The sequence below is a fragment of the Prionailurus viverrinus genome, chromosome C2 (genome assembly GCF_022837055.1).
Source record: "Prionailurus viverrinus isolate Anna chromosome C2, UM_Priviv_1.0, whole genome shotgun sequence".
Classification (NCBI taxonomy): Eukaryota; Metazoa; Chordata; class Mammalia; order Carnivora; family Felidae; genus Prionailurus; species Prionailurus viverrinus.
In genome coordinates, this window is record NC_062569.1 from 117,200,152 (window position 1) to 117,219,718 (window position 19,567).

General features: G+C 37.0%; 1 protein-coding gene across 5 annotated transcripts in view; it reads right to left on the reverse strand.

Moving 5' to 3' along the window:
* Positions 1-19,567, reverse strand: part of ARL13B (ADP ribosylation factor like GTPase 13B) — a 69,645-nt gene that overhangs the window by 40,845 nt on the left and 9,233 nt on the right. For 3 of the 5 annotated variants that reach the window (XM_047876164.1, XM_047876162.1, XM_047876163.1), the window contains exons 2-3: positions 15,224-15,294; positions 8,286-8,535 (exon numbers count right to left, since the gene is read on the reverse strand). In XM_047876164.1, coding sequence (XP_047732120.1) covers positions 8,286-8,535; positions 15,224-15,294 — 321 coding nt within the window. The remainder of the gene's footprint in view (positions 1-8,285; positions 8,536-15,223; positions 15,295-19,567) is intronic. The other 2 variants (XM_047876165.1, XM_047876166.1) reach the window with 2 other exon arrangements.

Consider the following 19,567-nt stretch of genomic DNA (forward strand, 5'->3'; position numbering starts at 1 on the left):
TCAGGTACCAAGCTCTATTATGTATTTTGTAACTTTTAATGCCTTAACAAGATGAATGTAAGTGACAACTGCTTAACCAATCCTTCTGGCTCATTTGAGAGCATTTCAGTGGTAAATTAAGTGCATGAAACAAGACCTCAAAAAGTGCTATATTAAAATCAAACCAGAAGCTGTGTCAAATCTTTTATGCTCAGATGGGTAAGTTAACTCGGTGGTCAACAAATCATGGAAAAATCCAACTATGTACTGAATGAAGAGTCTGGTTGGTAACTGAGAGCTGAATCTAACTTAAGGCCTAAGAAAGTAAGGCACTGTTTTCCTGAACTTGGGTCCATTCAGGACATTGTAGTACAGATCAGGAAGGTTGGCAAAGAAAGTAAAAAATAAAGGCAACTGCATTCTCAAAAGATTCTCTATCACTTTACGGTGAAGCTGAACACTGCACAATGGGCTAGGGATATAGTCTAAACACACAGGAATAAAGTTTTGGAATTCACATTTTAATGGAGAAAGCAGGTAAAAAACAAATACAAATATTAGATACTGTTAAGCTCTTGGCAGAAACTTAAGGTATTGAGAAACTGACTTTTGGAATGGCTTCTTTTCCTTGGGTGGTCAGTGAAGGCCTCTCTGAAAGGGAACATTAAATGAATATCTAAATGATGAGGACAAGGAACAGTATATCCCAGGCATAGTACAAAGAACCTGAGTGAGATATCACTTACTCTGTTTAAAGAAAAATGAGCAGTACATCTGTATCATAGTAAGAAAGGAGTAATGAGGTAAGAGATAAAGTTAAGAAAGGTCAGCAGGGGCTAGATGAAAGGCTTTGTTGGCCATGTAAGTCCGAAGTTTACAGCAAGTATAATTAATGTAAAGCCCTTAGACTGTCTCTAGCCTGAAAATGACATTATGTAATTTATCTGAGAAAAATCATCTTGTCTGCTGTATGTGGATTAGAATGGATTTGAGGCAGATGAGTGGAGGACAAGGATGCAGGTATAGAAAACCACCAGAAGGGTAATGCAGCAATCCCAGTAAGAGATGGTGGAAGCCTGGACTAGGATGGGAATGGAGGTGGGGGTGGGGGTAGCATTACTAACACTCAAGGTTAATACAGTGTGTTATGTCTCAGCATTGTTCTAATAATTTTACAGTTTTGCCCACAAAAACACTAGGTACGGTGAGGTTAAGTAACCTGTCCCAGGTCACAGAAACTGTGAGAATCAGAATTTGAACCCAGGCTGTCTGATTCCAAAACAAATTCTTAACTACTAGGTACTATATAAGTGGCGATGAAAAAAAAATTAGACTAACTTGTGATAGATTTCAAAGCTAGAATCTACAGGAGACTGATTGGATGATCTCATGACCCTGGGATCATGACCTGAACCAAAATCAAGAGTCACAGGCTCAACCTACTGGGCCACCTAAGTGCCCCAGAGGTGGGTGATTTTAGAATGAAGTTACCTAAAAAGTTTGTAGGTCCAAAAAAATCAAATACCCAGAGAAGAGCCTGAGGTATTCCAAAATTTCCACCTAAAGTAGAAGAGTTAATAAAGGAGATTGAGAAGAAACTATTAATGAAGTATAAGGAAAACCAAAAAAGTGTGCTACAATGCAGAGTGTTAAAAGGACAAAGTTTAGGAAGAAGTCAACCTGAAGTAAAATAAGAACAGCAAACTGACAATGGGTTTGGCAAAGTGAAGACAAATCGTTGACTCGAACATGAGCCATTTCAAGGATTTGTAGGGATAGAAGCACAAGAGAAGTACGTTGAAGAAAGAATGCGATATGAAGTATAGCAGCCACTACGAAGTATACTTTCCAGCTATGTGAATAGAGGACTGTGAAAAGGAATGAACTGCTTGAGAAGAATGCAGGGTCAAAGGATTCCATAACACTTAAAGTTAAGAAGTCCAAGAGTACATCCTGCTAATGGGAACGATCCACACTGGCAAACTCTTGATATAAGAAATGGAAGGGATTATATGCAAAAGTAGAAAGGATTGGGATCTATAGTACAAATGGAGAAGGTGGCCTTGGATAGGAGCAGAAGCACTTTTTCCATATTATAGTCTCGAGAAAAGGCAATATTTAGGAATAAAAGCAGATAGTTGGACAAATTTGGTGGTCCTAAATGAAAGAATTCTTACATAAGTTTCTACTTCCTTAAAGAACTAGGAGGCAAAATTATTAGTTGAAAGCACAGTGGAGTTGATGGATAACAGGAATATACATATACGTAACCTCCTAACACTATAAAATAAATTTTAAATTATAAAATACAAAGAAATTGAAGAGCTTTCTGCTGTGTCAATTATCAAGTATTACCAGAGAAAAAGATGTTTCATCTATGTCAGCTCCTAATGTTTAAAGAACTTTATAAAAAAGATAAATTTAAATCCAATGACAAACTCTCCACCTAATCAGGTGGTGATAAATTTCTTCTGCCCCTTCTGAAGTTGCACTATATCCTTTTATCTATGACATTACTGATACTGGTTTATAATTGTTCCCAAATTGTTTATCATGGAAACTGAGAACATTAAGTATTATTTAATATTCACTAGCATAATTATGTCCAAAAGCGCTTGTAAAACTGTAGAGTTCTATTAGTATTTATATCTGCACATAGTGCTTTTACAGCAAGACTTAACACAAAGATTCATGGCAAAGCAATATATCGCATATAATTTTCACTGTTATATTTTAAAACTAATTAGAATCACGCTGGGAGGACTGGATGGCTCAGTCAGTGGTGCAGTGAAGCGTGACTCTTGATCTTGGGGTTGTGAGTTCACGCCCTATGTTGGGTGTAGAGAAGGGCGCCTTGGGTAGCTCAGTTGGGTAAGCATCTGACTCTTGATTTCAGCTCAGGTCATGATCTCACGGTTTGTGAGATCAAGCCCTGTGTCGGGCTCTGTCTGCACTGATAGCACGGAGCCTGTTTGGGAATCTCTCTCTCTCTCTCTCTCTCTCTCCTCTGCCTCTCTCCCCAGCTCATATGTACGTGCGTGTGCTCTCTCAAAAAGTAAATAAATAAACAAAATAAAGTAAAATCTTAAAAAAAAAAAATCACCTAACCTAAGCAAAAAAACCCAGAATACTTAATTGGTTGCTTAACATATTTTAGATGTTATCCACACACTTAGTAGGCACTAAAAGTATTTTTTTCCCTTAAAATGATTACCTTAAAGGGAAAAACTTACTAAGCATTAGAGGGACAATATTAGAAAATCTACTGGTAAAATTACTATAAGCACCTGGGCTCATGTTCTCACCTACTAAACTATGTCATTTTCTGTAATCAAAAGCTTCATGTAGCCTGAATTCATATAATGAGACATTTTAAAAGCTCTCCTAATTCATCTCCATCCAGACACAGCATATCATCAACAATAACTGTTCATATCCATCATCAATCACACTTGCAAAGCCACTAGTAAAGCACTGCACTAGCTGCTTTAAATACATGATCTGAAATTCTCATGACAACACACTTACTAAAATCCTTATTTACAAGTGTAGACATGGAAACTCAGAGCAAATAACCTCCCCTAGGCCTGTCTAACTTCAGAGTCAGAGGTTACAACTTGCAGCTGTAAAATAAATAAGTCATGGGAAGGAAAAGTACAGCAAGGGAATACAGTTGATGATGTAGTAAGTGTATGGGGACAGGCGGTAACTACACTTAACCACGGTGAGCATTTTGTAACATATACACAATTGCTGAAGCACTATGTTGTACACCTGGAACTAGCATTACATGCCAACTATGTTTCAACTAAAAAAGAAATTGGAGGTTATGTTGATTCCAGTGCTATTCATACTACTGCAAAAGTTACTCACTTTTTTCTATTGGAAAGGTCTTCATCTGTTCAGAGTATCTAATTTTAGTTTTTTAAAAATTAAGTTATAAATTGTTAAAGCAAGAGTATACAGGGGTACATGAGGGTAGATAATATATTTCATACCTTAATCAGAGTACAGGTTAATCTCTATTGTACCTAGGGGAGTAAAAGGAACACTTTCTAAGTAAATAAACAGGTTAACATGATTACAGGGCAAAAAGTTTGAATAGCATCTATTTTTAATCTCTTTAGTCACTTTTACTTTTCTACTGAAACGGTTCACATGATTATATACAGCTGAATACAAAAAACAGAATTACAATATTTTACATCTACTTTTAATACAAGAGGTATTTAACCACTAAGTCCAAAGAAGTAAAGTGACTTGCCAGACTCATAAACAAATGCACACCAGCTCTTAGAATTCAGGTTCCAGACTCTCCATCTTCTCTCTAAACCCATGGTTTGTCAATTTTTCACCATTATTTCAGAGATTTTCATCAAAATATTATGCTTACTAAGTAGTAAAGCTATAGAACTGTAAAACATAACTTCTGAGCTAATAAAGCACAGAAGCCTAATGATGTTCTATGATTCTGACCTTTCAAGAGAACTCTCAAGGCTGTGACATAAAGTGACATTTGGCTGAGGCTTCATTTGCAGTGACACATGCTATCAGGCTGGTGTGCAACAGCATGTCAGGCAGAGCCAGAGACTGTCTAGGACCTTCTACTGTGCTGATCTAACTTTGCTCCCATAGCATGAAAGAATTCTGGCTCCACCAATTTGCAGTTTTGTGATTATAGACAATACTCTAATTTTTCAGGTTTATTTCCTTCTGCTGAATGGCTGAATTTTCTCAGAGGTCTGATATTGTTGTCTGTTTGTTCATCATTCTAGGGTGGGAAGAGAAAGTTATCTAGATGTTGAAGTTAGTTCTGAGAGGCTTTGTGGGTCCTAAATCAGCTAGTTTAGGCTCAGTCAAGGGAAGAACAGAAGATGAGATGAGATGCTGTCATTAAATTTTGCTCCTGATCGGTCCAGATGTTTGTGGACTGGAAGGAAGCAGCTAAGTGCAACAAGGGGCACTAGAGCCTGCCTGCTAATTTAAGTAACCTTGCCCTGCCTCTCCACAACCCACCAGAGCTCCTAGCACTGAGCTTAGCAGGGTTCTTCCCACTTACTACCTAGTGGACTCTTCAATGTCACACCTATTACATGCTAGGGTTGTATCAGTTAAGCACAATTTCTTATCTGCATGGGGCAGTGAAGGCTACCTGAAGGACTTTAAGCAGAGGAACTGTAAAATGTGTATGCTAAAAAGAGCTCTCACATTCTTTATATACTCCTGCATTGTTTCACTTGTTACAGCATGTACCAGTTTTATAAAACATCAATTTTTTTGGTAAAACACCAAATTTTGTAAAGTTGAAAAACATCAAAAAAAAAAAAAAAAAAAAAAGAAAAAGGTTCCTGCTAGCAATGCAGAGGAGAGCTTGGAGGATGGGATAGACAACAGAGAGACTGGTCAAGACCAGTAAGTAACACAGGGGAGGAATGTAGAGGGGATGAAAGGAAGTACATCAAGGCAAATAGAGAGGGAAGTGGAGACTCAAGCCATGTTAATACAGTAATATCAACAAGAGGAATTACTTGTAGGTCAGAGAGAAAAAGGTAAACAGGAGAATTTCCAAACACAGGTTTGGGGTAGATATTTAAGAGGGGTTTAGAAACATATAGAAGATGATGAAATACAGGAGCTTCTGGCTGGCTTAGTCAGAAGAGCATGTGACTCTTGATCTTGGGGTCATGAGAGCTTACTTAAAAATAAATAAATAAATGTATATACATATATACATATATGTATATATATATATATATATATATATATATATATATATATATATATATATACTTTTTTTAAAAAATAAAAATTAAGGGGAGTCTGGGTGGCCCAGTCAGTTGAGCATCAGACTCTTGATTTTGGATCAGGTTATAATTTCACAGTTCATGAAATCGAGCCCCACATTGTGCTCCACACTAATAACACAGAGCCTGCTTGGAATTCTCTCTCTCCCTCTCTCTGCCCCTTCCCTGCTCATGTGTTCTCTCTCCCACAAAGTAAATAAAACTTAAAAAAAATACATAAAAATGTAAAAAGGTGAGGTACAAATTTTTATATATTATATGCAACTGTATATATTATGAATTTTGCAAAACTATGCATAGGAAATTCATCAGAATGTTAGCAGTGGTTGGCTCTGCATGGTCAATCAGCTTTTTTTTTTTAAGTTTATTTATTTATTTTGAGAGCGGGGGCTAGGGGCGGGGGGACGCAGAGAGAGGGAGAGACAGAATCCCAAGCTCTGTCAGCACAGAATCCAATGTGGGGCTTGAACTCACAAAACCTGAGATCATGACCTGAGCCGAGATCAAGAATCGATGCTTAACCAACTGAGCCACCCATGCACCCCTTGATCAACGTTTTTTAACTCACTCTTCTCTACATGTTCTAAATTTATTAACAATGTGCACTTTTTGAATGTTTTGTATACTTTTTAAGCACACTCATTTCAAAAAGCAGTTTACCTTTATTAATAAGAACCCTTTGGTTGTAAAATTCCCCAGATGAAAATTGGTCAAATGGCAAATCATTTTATATTTCACAAGCATATTATAGTATCCATAATGAATTCTCATGTCTTTGTGAGATCTCACTGACCACAAAATTATCATAGTGAAGCAATCCCCTAGTTGGAGGTTTTCTGGGTTTTTTCACCTCTATTCTGATAATCTATTAGGTGAGGGAGGTGAAAGAATTGGAAGCAGGCCTCCTGCTGTTATTTGATTCTTCAGTGATAACTGCAGTCGCTTATGAACTGCATGCTCCCATCTCGGGGCTTTTCCACAGACATCTGCCTGACTGCCTCTCTCTCCTCAAGTGTCATCTCCTCAGTAAGACCCACTATGATTATCCTGATTACAAGAGCAACATACCCCTGCCATACCACCACCATAGGATAAGAGATCTTTACTTTTTTTTCAATATACTTATCACCGCATGTCTGATATAACTTATTACATTTACTGTGCGTCTCCAGCCCTAGAATGTAAGCTTCTGAGGCCACACATGGATTATATTGTTTTGTTCCCAGCGGTATTCCCATCACCAGAACAATGACTAGCACATAGTGGATGCTCAGTAAATATTTGCTTCATTAACACATGTACGAATTAATAAATGAATAAATTCAGTAAATGACTATTAGGTTAAAAACTACACACACAATTATGTTACACATGAGCATCAGTCTTCTCATTCATTAATACTTTTTACTTTAGAAGACACTGGTTCTTTGCTTAAATGTGTAGAGACTAATTAAGCCTATGTGGTTCAACAAAATTCATTCTTCATATATATGTCTATTAAACTTTCCTTCAGATACAATAAAGGTAAGAATTTATTACACAAATCACTTTTCTAATTGGTTAAATGTATAAAAATTAAGCCATAAAACCTGTACCAATAAATAATGCCATAAAGTCTTACTTCGTGTAATCAGAGCTTCCAAACTGCCTCGTTTAAAAATGTTCATTTACTACTGAGAGCCAGTAACAAACTCTGCTGATAATTTCTCACTTAACCATGTGGTAAGCAGGTTGTTTTTGTTTTTTTTTTTTTTAATCCTCAGTAATGAAACAAGCATGAGGAAAAAGGACAAGAAGGCAAGGGCACACATTCAGCTCGCTCTGATTTTAAAAGCAACTTAAAGAACTTTCACTTTATACTACGTCTTATAGGTACAGCACCATCTGGTGTTTACTATGCAGAAAGGCTATGAGGGCAGGTGGTGTAAAAGTCCTTTGTCACTTTGTAAAGAGTGTTAGGCAGCTGGACAAAGTGATACAAGCATATGACTAAGTTGATAACACAGATCACATATTCAATTTGGAAATATAGAAATAAAAATTTGGCAGTGTGGCATTAGAAGAATAAACTTTTTAAGTAACTTCCAGACAAGAATACTCTTTAAGAAAAGCAGGACAAAGGCAAAACATAAATAAGTTATTAAAAGAGGGCAAAAAATTTTCTGAAAACCATTCTAGAATCTTACTAATAGTTCATTTCAAAATGCAAAATTTTATAAAAAGTAAATTATCAAACAAAACAAAGAGTTTATATTTGAATACCCAGAAGATTGAAGTATAACTCTTCTTTATAATATAGCCTCAACCCTTAATCCCTACAGAGAACATTACAATAAGGTCTCACTATATAAACAATCCTGTTAACTGCATACATTTTATTATACTAGGACATGATGATTTTAGCTTATTCAGCTTATTTTAGCTTATTTTGGAACTTAGGTAAATTTTTTTATTGGCTAATGCCACTGCTCCTGTGTTTACAATGACACCAACATTACTTACACCAGTATAGGCTTCCCCGATATCCTAGGATGTCTTAGCACTTCTGACATTGTCTCTTTTGTCTCTTCCATTCTCTCTTCATCACTGGAATCCACAACAAATATTACCCCATAGGACTCAGCATAGTAATTCTTCCAGATACCCCGAATTCTTTTTCCACCTCCCAAGTCAAAGATGGTGACTTCAAATTTTCCTTGTCTGAGGTCAATTTTGGAAAATCCAACAGTAGGAGCTACATCTTCAGGATACTCTGTTTCAAATGACACAAAAGAGACAACCTTAGACTTTAAATTAATAACATTAACTACACAAATTAAAGGACATAAAAAGTATTTTTCATAATTTAGTCTTAATTGGAATGTTTATTATTTGCTTACACACTAAGCTTTACATCTAAGCATACTGGTAGATATGGGGAAGGGTAGATACTATAAAATATCCAACCAGAATTTATGCTCCATGTAGATAAAAATTTCTGTATTTTGCTTATTTGTTTTGTATTGAGCCCAGCTCCTAGAATAATGTCTACCATATAACAGGTACTTAATAAATATCTGTAGAATGAATAAATAAATAAATGAACTCTTGCCTTTAAGGCTATTGACTCTCCAAGTTACAAACAATAAAAATTTCAACCCTTCAACACTACAGCCATCCCCAGGGACCATTACAACTTCTGTGAAGCTATAAAGAAAAACTGAATATTTAGAGAATAGTTGAGAAGAACCAAAGAATGGGAGAAGCTATGAAGAGTAGGACCACTCTTTTCAAACTACTGAATTAAAGCTATAATTGAAATAAAAAAACTTTTCAGGACAGCTTACAAACATAGAGCAGATTTCATTGTTTCTAAGGAACATGTTTCATATGTTTTCATAAATTTAAAATTGAATTTTTTTGGACTTCTGTATATGACAATACAAAGAAGGCATAGTATGCATGATTATAACTGCCAAGGGGGTGGTAATAATGACAACATTAAAAAGATAACTAAGGTTCAAGAAAGACTTCACCTAGGAGCTCAGACTTAGGCCTTAAAGCTAGGTAGTATGTAGACAGGCAAAAGAGTGAGCTAAGTAGCAGAAATAGCAAAGGAAAGAAAGTACAAACTGAACTTTGGCGCAAACCCTTAAGATTGGGAATGCAGACTTAAGAGAGTTCTGAAGACAGAGAAATGGAAGCTGAAGGTATTTCAGCAGACCAATCATATAATTAATGTGACTAAAGTAGTGCTTTTTAAAGGTACATCTTTGCAAAATCTCTAGAGCCGACTAGAAATGAGAGTGACGGCCACTTTTCAGAGAGATATGAAAATGAGAAGAATGGAAAGAGAGAACTCATGAAACATTAATAGAACCTGGTAACTCAATGGTTATGAAGAAGAGTTCAAACTTCATGTTTGTCTCTTTCACTCTCTCTTCACCACCAGAATCCACAACAAACATTACTCCATTGGACTTTGTTTACAATGGCCACAATCTACACTAGGCTTTTTAAATTAAAATCAATCAAAATTAAATTAAAATTTCAGTTTCTCAATAGAACTATCTAGATCTAAAGTGCTCAGAGCCACACAAGGCTAGTGGCCCACACTACACTAGACAGAGCCAATACAGAACATTTCTATCATTGCAGAAAGCTCTGTTGAATAACACTAGTGTTATTATTCCCACATTCAACAGAATATTTGCTATTACAAAGATAAATTTGAAAGGCATTTGCTGCTAGGCTTAGGTGTGACTGGGCAACAGACTTGCCACATACTACTCCCTTTCAGCAACTACTTTAGTGCAGTTTAAACAACTCCCTAGAGGCACCTGGGTGGCTCAGTTGGTTAAGCCACTGACTTTGGCTCAGGTCATGATCTCACGGCTCATGGGTTTGAGACCCACATCAGGCTCTGTGCTGACAGCTCAGAGCCTGGATCCTGCTTTGGATTCTGTGTCTCCCTCTCGCTCTGCCCCTCCCCTGCTTGTGCACGCTCTCTGTCTCTCTCTCTCAAAAATAAACATTAAAAAAAATTTAAACAACTCCCTAGAAAGTTAGCAGAGACGTTACAAGTCACACTTTTCTAAGATCTTTATCTAGGAGAAAAAGAAAAGTTTAGAAGCAATATAAGCAGCGTGATATTCCTAAAACAGGATTACCCTAGACATCTAAAACAAATGGATCTAATCCAGGCCAGAATTGGTTTCCATAGTTAAAACAGGCAGCCATCTTTGAATACGAATTTAGAGGTGCCCCCAGGAAATTATCAGTGCAAATAAATCAACTATGCTGGAGTAGGGATGAGGGAACTAATACGTATAGACACCTACTCAGTACCAGGACTTTGTTAGGCATTAGGATGTAAAGATGAATAAGATAGGGTTGCTGTCCTCAAAGAACATACAGTACAATATCAACAGATATGTATTAATGGAATTAACACAAGAACCTATATTTCTATGAAAAAAGTCTAGAGAGGATACTATAAGGATGTTATAGATTACATGTGTCCATGCCCCCCCTTTCCCCCACCACCTTGCAAAACTCCTATGTTAAAACCCTAATCCCCAGTGTGTTAGGGAGGTGGAGGTGGAGTCTTTGAGAAGTAATTAGGTTTCAGTGAGGTCATGAGGGTGTAGTCCCCATGATGGGATTACTACCGTTATAAAAAGAGACACAAGAAAGTTTGTCTTGTGTCTCTCTGCACCACATAAGAACACAGAAAGAAGATAATTGTCTGTAAATCAGGAAGAGGACTCCCTCATCAAGAACCCAACCATGCTGGCACCCCGACCTCACACTTCCAACCTCCAGAATTGTGAGAAATAACTGTTGTTTAAGCCACCCAGCCTATGGTTTGGTATAGCAGCCCAGACTAAGACTGAGGGCATTCAAGAGGAAAAGGGTAAAGAGGGGGGAGGGGAAAGTTATGGTACACAAAGGCTTCAGAAAGGCTGTGAAATAAAAATGAAGTCTTAAAAACCACAAAATTATAATAAAGAAGGGAGAAGAACATTCTAGGCAGGAGAGCAAGATAAGCACAGATAAAATGATGGTAACATTCTCAGGAAACCAATTCAAATTAGGTAATTTTTTTAAGGTTATATGGTAGGCAGAGCCAGGACTCAAATCCAGGTCAGAACTTTAAAAGTCTTCCCTCCCTGATTTGTCTATCCTTTCCTCTGGTTCCTACTCACAGTTCTGTGTTTCAAGACTCAGGACTAGGGGTGCCTGGGTGGCTCAGTCGGTTAAGCGTCCAATTTCAGCTCAGGTCATGATCTCACGGTCCGTGAGTTCGAGCCCCGCGTTGGGCTCTGGGCTGATGATGGCCCAGAGCCTGGAGCCTGCTTCCGATTCTGTGTCTCCCTCTCTCTCTGACCCTCCCCCGTTCATGCTCTGTCTCTCTCTGTCTCAAAAATAAATAAATGTTAAAAAAAAAAAAAATTAAAAAAAAAAAAAGACTCAGGACTAAATGTTCTGGGTACAACTTCCCTATAAATCCTTTCTGATAATTCCTTCCTACTTTCAGTATCACCTGCACTATCATAATATTCTGTCTTCTTGCTAGTCCTCACAATAGCCTATACCTTCCCAGTAGCTGGGACCAATCGTTGTATCCTTAATACTTAGCACAAAGTATATAGTGGCTCAACATTACAGACTGCCATGACAGCTGAAGCTACTGTTCTTACATCCATCCTTCCTTTTGTCATGCCACATATTTATCCATCCATTCATGCTAGTAGCCATTTATCATGTGTCTATTATAGATCAGGGATCATATAAGAACCAGGGGTAAAAAGACAAATGGTCCCCAACCCTGAGGATTTCGTAAAGTATATGCGCTAAGACAATCTCTGCAAAGTCCAAGATAAAGTGAAATATATCATCAATAACTTATTTATTGAGCATCTATTGTATGCTAACCACCGTGCAAGGTCCTAGATACACAATAATAAGATCCATCTTCTGACCTTACAGAGCTCTTACATAGAGGAGGAAAGGGGAAACATAAACAAACAACTATAATACAATGAAGATATTTTAATATCCAACAATGCTAGGGACCAATTCACACAAAGAAGAATTTTGCTACCCAAAAAACAACTGTTCCTTAGAAATTATTAGGAAATAGCACTGGACAGTCAGAGAATCCTAGTTTTTTAGCTGAGCACACACCTATTTAGGATAAAAACTTAAATCCCTAGCCTCTGTGGCAGCTAGGAATGGCTATTAGAACATATTCTAGATAGTGAGCTAGTGGTGTAGCATTAAACATTTAACCTCTCTTGCAGGACTTTGATATGTAGTGTTTGTCATTTTCCATGGTGTGAATACTCCCACTATGGCCAATTTCAAACTACCAGTGTGAGGTACCTGAACACACGGTTGGGAAGGGATATACCTAACTGGATCTCGATAGCTGATATAAGCCAATAAGAGCAAGTAAGAGCCAGCTCCAAAATACCACTGAAGTGATGTGGCAGCTTCTAGTCCATGCCCCTAAAGGAAAAGAAAATGGCCTCCTTTCCACTTTACCGCTTCCCTCAGCTGAAATGCACAGTACTAGTGAGCCATCTTGGACCAGGTAGGCAAGGGAAAAAAAAAAAAAAAGAGGAGAAGGAACATAACACCATGGGGGTGTTATGCCAGCCCTACACTACTTTTGCATGCACTATTATGAGAAATAAAATTCTATTTTGTTAAGCCATTGTTATTTTAGGTCTCTTGTTAGGACAACTGAACCTATATCCAATGAATACAATCACTTTGACAGCCATAAAAAAAGAGAAGTTGATTGAAAGAAGCAAAGGTCAAGGTATGGAAAGTATTCCTTGATTAGGAAGCTATAACATTCTAGATGAAAGACACTGAGGATGTGGATTTAGACACTACAGTTAGAAGAGAAGCAGATATATCCCAAAAGAAATGTGTGTGGGGGTGGGGGGGAAGGGAAGAAAAGAAACAGAAATGAGGCAGAAATAAGCTGAAGAGTGGAAGCCATGGCAGATATGTTGTAAGAAGACCACCTACTACACCTATGGCATGGCTGAACTGAGACACCAAAATGAGTAAAACTGCCCTTTGGGAATTTATGGTCTGGAGAGGTGAAGAGATACAGGAACAAAGGGGGTAATTAAGTAGTGATACAAGCAGGTATAGGTAAGTATAGTCCAAAGCAGAGGAAGTAGCCAAGTCTACTGATGGTGATGGGAATGGGTAAAGGTAGCAGGAGGTTGGAAAAGACTTCATGAAGGAGACTATATAACAAAAAAACCATCTTTAGAGACATTTAGATATTCTGCTTTAAAAGCAGATATTCCCTGTACTAAGACAAGTGGGAAGAGCATAAACAAATACAAAAGCATGAAAAGGTTCCACTGGAAAATTTCATGTAGCTCTATATAACTGGAATCTTTAAAAAAAGAAAAAAGGTAAGAAATCAGCCACTGGAGTAGGCTGAGGAGTAAACAAATATGAGATAAAGAACAAAAACAGAACCAGAGGGGAGTTCAAAGTGGAAAGCAGCTTTGACTTTTTGTTCATGATGTAACACCCTGAGTATTTCTTTCTAAACTCAGAAAGAGAAACTGATGGATATATGGAGGTGAAAATCAGAAGAGAAAGATCCTAATGGAAAGAGGATGTTCTAAGTACACACAACAAATTAGATAGTCTGATTCTTAGATTCTACTCCCTTGAATGTAAGGCTTTGAAGAAATGGAAGAAGTGAAGATGTTTAGATGGGCAGTCATGGCCTGCAGGCCAAATCTGGCTCACTATTTTTATATGGCCCTCAAGCTAAGAATGTGTTTCACATTTTAAAATAACTGCAAAAAAAATCAAAAGGATAGTATTTCATAACACATCAGATTTCAGTGTCCATAAACAAAGTTGCATTGGAAGGTGGCCATGCTCATTTGTTTACATGTTGCCTATGGTTGCTTTTGCATTATTATGTCAGGGTTGTATAGTTGGGAAAGAGACTGCGTGATCCTCAGTCTCAAATATTTACTATCTGGCTCTTTAACAGAAGAAGTTTGCCAGCCCCTGGTTAAGATGATGACAGTCAGTGCTCTGCGAGGATATAAGCTAGGAGATAGCACGAGGGGTACCGTAAGAATCCACAGATAATAATACACAATTTATATCTAATATTACATGCTAGAATATGGGGTGGCAAAACATTTTCCTTCAAAAGCAAGTGTTGCAAGGTGTTAATTTTCTTTCATAAACCTCCATAAATAAAAGCCCCTGACTATTTGGTATGCGTATCTTGTTGCAACATTCTTTTTCAGCAAAAAATATATGTTAAGTTTCTTCTCAATTCATACTCATGCTTGGCTGATGCTACATCTTCTGGGTACACAACAAACTCACTAGCACAGTTGCTTCTATGTTGTAGTAAACAGCATTAAATTAAGACTAAGTAAATACATCCAATGAGATGTAATATAAGTGACATAAAACTCTTTAGTAAAAAAGAGGCCCTACTTTTAACACAACTATAAAAATTACATATCATATTGAAAAACAATCAAGACGCGCAAGGAAAGACATGCTGGCTAACTGTATTTCTACCTCCGTTTGATTTAGGTGCAGCCTTGGGACTAAATTCCGGCCAAGAGAATGCAAGTGGAAGATAGGTATCCTTAAAGATGGGTATGTCCTTTTTTTTACTTTTTCCCTCCTGTGCTGAGAAGACAGATGTAATGCCTTTTATCTGATCAAAGACCTCAAGGATCCTCTGCACCTCTGCATTTATTCACATCTGAAACATGTTAATAGGCTGGTACTAGTAAGCTAGAATCTATTCCCCATATTAGCCACAAGTCTACTAAGAATATAGAGATGGAGTGTATACTATCTGTACCAAATGATTATGTAACAAAACAATTTACATAAATAAATAATTCAGAGTAATTTAATAAGAAACATTTTCAACTTACCTCCTTGGATTCCCTTTGCCGTTGCCGTTTTACCAGCATTATCAAGTCCCACCATCACAAGAGTCACCTTTCTTAAAATAATAAAAATTTAAAAATCACTGTTGAGTTAATCCAATATCAGGGGAAAATAAAAGCAAATTCATTCACTCAAGCAACATATAAGGAACATCTACTACGTATAGGACAATCTGCTGGACCCCAGGCAGTTCAGTAATGAATGAAACAGATTCAAAAAACAAAATTCTTGAGAAATATCCTTGAAGTGTCATCCTTTTGTTCTATAAGCAAAAAAGGAAAAAAATAAAAGAAAGTTGTACAAGAGAGAGTACAAAAGGTAGAGAAGAAATAAGAGAAAGAAGGAAAAGGATTCTAACACATGAGCTATTTATCATGGCTAAAGATTCACACACACCAACGGTGTGTTCAGCTCTGTTTTCAGATATGCAGCACCTTTCCAAGTATAATTCTTAAATACAGTATAATAGCATGATTATTAACTTAAGTGCTAACATATTTTGGAAGAGTGTTCCTAAAATTATAAAGCTTAAAATACTTTTGATGACATAGCTAAACTTCAGAGAATCAGAAAAAAAAAAAAAGTCTAGTTCAATTTACAATTGAAGAAACATAAACGCAGACTTGTTAAGACGACAAGTTGCTTAGAGTCAAAACCAGAACCTAAGTCACTTAATTCCTAGAGACTTCTTAAACCTGGCATAGGTATAAAGGAACAAACCCTATTATAAGGGTCCTATTATCTTGGCAATTCAGTCTACCACTAAAGCTCATTTCTGTTTCAGGCTGAACCACTGCACAATACAAGAGGGAAGACCATTCATTAACACCATGGATTTGGGAATATAGAGAGAACGTCGCAGCATAACACAGCTGTTGTGTTAAAACCACAGGGCCACATTCCTATGCGATACAGTCAGGGTTTCTGCCAACTCATCTTCACTGAGGATCATCTCAAGAAGAGTTTAAAGTAACAGAGCTTAGATGTTAGAAGGGGTGTTCTTTCATCCCCCTAGCCCTGACTCTCTTGGGATATGTTGTGTTGAGTTTTTTTGTTTGTTTGTTTGTTTTTAATTCCAGATGTCTTCAAAGGATTCATATAACAAAAAAAAGGACAGAGTTGAGGTGTGAGGCAGACAAGTTAGGGGTTGCACACTGAGGAAGAACACACTCGGTCTTGCAAAAACCAAACTGGTCACTTATTAAACCAATTAAATAGTTACTGACCACCTTCTGGATGCTAGACACCAGTGTTCTAGGTACTTGAGATATACCTTTTTATTCAAATGACTACAACAAAAAAAAGCAAACAAAAACAGACACAGAAACTCTTCCCTTACTAAATTTACACGTTAGTGAAAAGAAACAATAATAATAAATGTAAGAAATAAGTACATTATAAGCTATGCAGTATGTTAGAAGGTGATTAGTTACTATAAAAAAAAGAATATAGAGTAAAGCAGGCTAAAGGGAGGCAGGAATGGAGACGGGAGCCAGGTTGCAGTTTTACATTAGGGTGATCAGGGCAGACCTTCTTGAGAAGGTAAAATCCAAGCAAGGCCTTGAAGGAGGGAGTTAGTCATGCAAATATATCTAGGGCAAGAGAGAACATCCAGGGCAAAGGCATTAACATGGGGGTATGCAGGAATGTTCTAGCATCAGCATGCAAGTCAATGTGGTAAAACCCAGAGAGAATGGAGCAGGGAAGGACAGGGAGCAAGGAAGGACACCAGAGGCCAGATCATGTGGGGCCTTGTAGTTGAGGGCTTTGGTTTTTGTGAATGAAGTTAATTTACTCTCCATATTAATTTCCTTTGTTATCCAAGAGCCTTAGTCTCCTAAATGTTTCAACCATCTCTACCCACCATGGGAAATGAATGGAAGTAGATCTAAGCTTGAGTAAGTGCAAGAATAAAGTAAGCCACAATTAGCAGCATCCCCTTACCCCAACCTTGTCAGCCAGTGGTGGGGTCAATGGGAATGTCAAAGAGAACCATGACAGATTACGAATTTAAGGAGCTGTCCAGACTTCAAGATGTATTACAAAGCTGTAATCATCAAGATAGTATGGTACTGGCACGAATTTAAGGAGCTGAGGCTGTATGTGAGGTCCAGATATCTCTGTGCATACAGAAATTTTGCCTGCATTATCAACTTTGAAAAATATGAATTTAATTCTTAAGGAAGCTGTGTGTGACTTTTAAGAATATAAATTTATTATTTTGTTTGAAGAATTCATAACTACTAAATATCAAATAAGATTTAAACACAAAATAATTCCCTAAACAAAATACAATAAATGATTATCCAAAAGAGATGGATGGATAATGTCACATTTATATAACATTTTAGGTAACTCAAGTTACTAGATATACAATGAATTAGATTAAAATGATATTAAAACAAATTCAATTGTCCTCTGAAAAATGTATGATGCATTTCAAGATCCCCCATGCTTCAAACCTGACCATAAACCAAAACAATTACCATGAGGGAACAAATGCCCACATTATGCTTATGTGCATCATTTATTCTATAAATATTAATTATACACCTGTACAGAGCAGCACAGAAACATCCACAATCCCTAGCCCTCCTATACCTTACAACAAGAAACAGGTTGCTGTCCTTCCTTCTGTATTACACAGGTTGCATCTTAACGTTTTCTCTCCATTCTTGTCTGTCAGCCTAAAAAAACCTTCCAAGTAATTGCTATTACACATTTTGAAACACTGCTCTTAAAGCTAGCTACCAAAGATATTTGCTTTTTACTTTAAAAGCTTTCCTTTCTAGGGGCACCTGGGTGGCTCAGTCGGTTAAGTGTCTGACTCTTGGTTTCAGCTCAGGTCATGATCTCACGGCTGGTGAGTTCAAGCCCTACATTGGGATCCGCGCTAAGAGTGTGGGGCCTGCTTGGGATTCTCTCTCTCTCTCTCTCTCTCTCTCTCTCTCTCTCTCTCTCTCCCCCTTCCTGCTTGTGCTCTCTAAATAAATAATTAAATAAGTAAACTTAAAAAAATGCTTTCCTTTCTTACTAAAATATTAGGTTCAAACAAAAAAAGTCCTTCAAACATACAAATCACTTTGGAAAATTATAATTATGCTGAGACTGGCACAAAATAAGCCTCTCTAGATTTCTTTTTTACTTTGACTACTGTTGAAAGTAATTAATTTTTTAGATCATTATGCTATATACTTGAAAACATGACTTTAATTAAATACTTGAGGTCATTAAAGTCTTAATGAATAAACATAACATTAGCAGTACAAATAAAAATCAGCATGAATTACTGCAATCTCTGATAACAAAACATTGAATTTATACTTTCAGAATAGAATGGATTTAAAAGGTTAACATTCACCTAACACTCAAAATCCTATGCAACGTTTTAAAACATGAAGATGTACAATCTAACACATGTTAAAATGTACATGTCACTACACCTGCTTAAAGTATGGTAAATTATCACTGGGAACAGTTGGCTGTGGTACAAAAATGGAAGAGATTCTATGTCTTTTAATCTTATGATTACTGATCAAGTACATTAATCCTTCAACTGAAAAATAAAACAGTATACAGTGTTCTTAGGGTCATAGCATCTGGAAAAGTTGACACTAGCAAAAAAACAATCATTTAGTCATTTGATCAGACAGTAATTCAATAAAAGTACATTAGGCATTAGGCATTAGGCATTACAGACACAAAAATGCCTGAGACATGGTTTTCTATCTCAGTGTACTCATCTAATGAGAGTGACTAAAACATAAACAAATATTAGCACATTGTGACACTATGACAGTTGAATATGCACATCTATATATGCAAGATGTTTAAGTAATACAGGGCAAGATGATTTTAGCCTAGAGATACAGATACAGAAGATCAGGGAAGCTTTTTACACAAGGCAATGCCTCAGCTAAATTGTTAAGGTGGAGAAGTTTGCCAAGCAAGGGAAAGGTGCAAACAGAAGGAGGGAGAATGAAGAGATTCCAGACTGAGAACACTGCCTGGGAAGATACCATACCAAGGAGGGGAGAACTGGCAGGATGTCGAGTTGCTAAACCCAGGGGTTAAGAGCACACCTCAGTAGAGCCGTATTAAACAAAAGGAGACCATGCTTGCTAGAGGCTCATCATACATAATCACGACTCACTACAACTACACATTGAGTGTAAAGGAAACCTGATATACTTCTGCTTTAGGAACTATTATCAACAAATAGTTAACAATGTGACCTTCCCAGAAGTTATCACTTCATTCTTATTGCAGTTTATCCCTGAGTCTTTAATTATATATCAAACTAGAAAGGCTGGGATGGGAAGGACTAT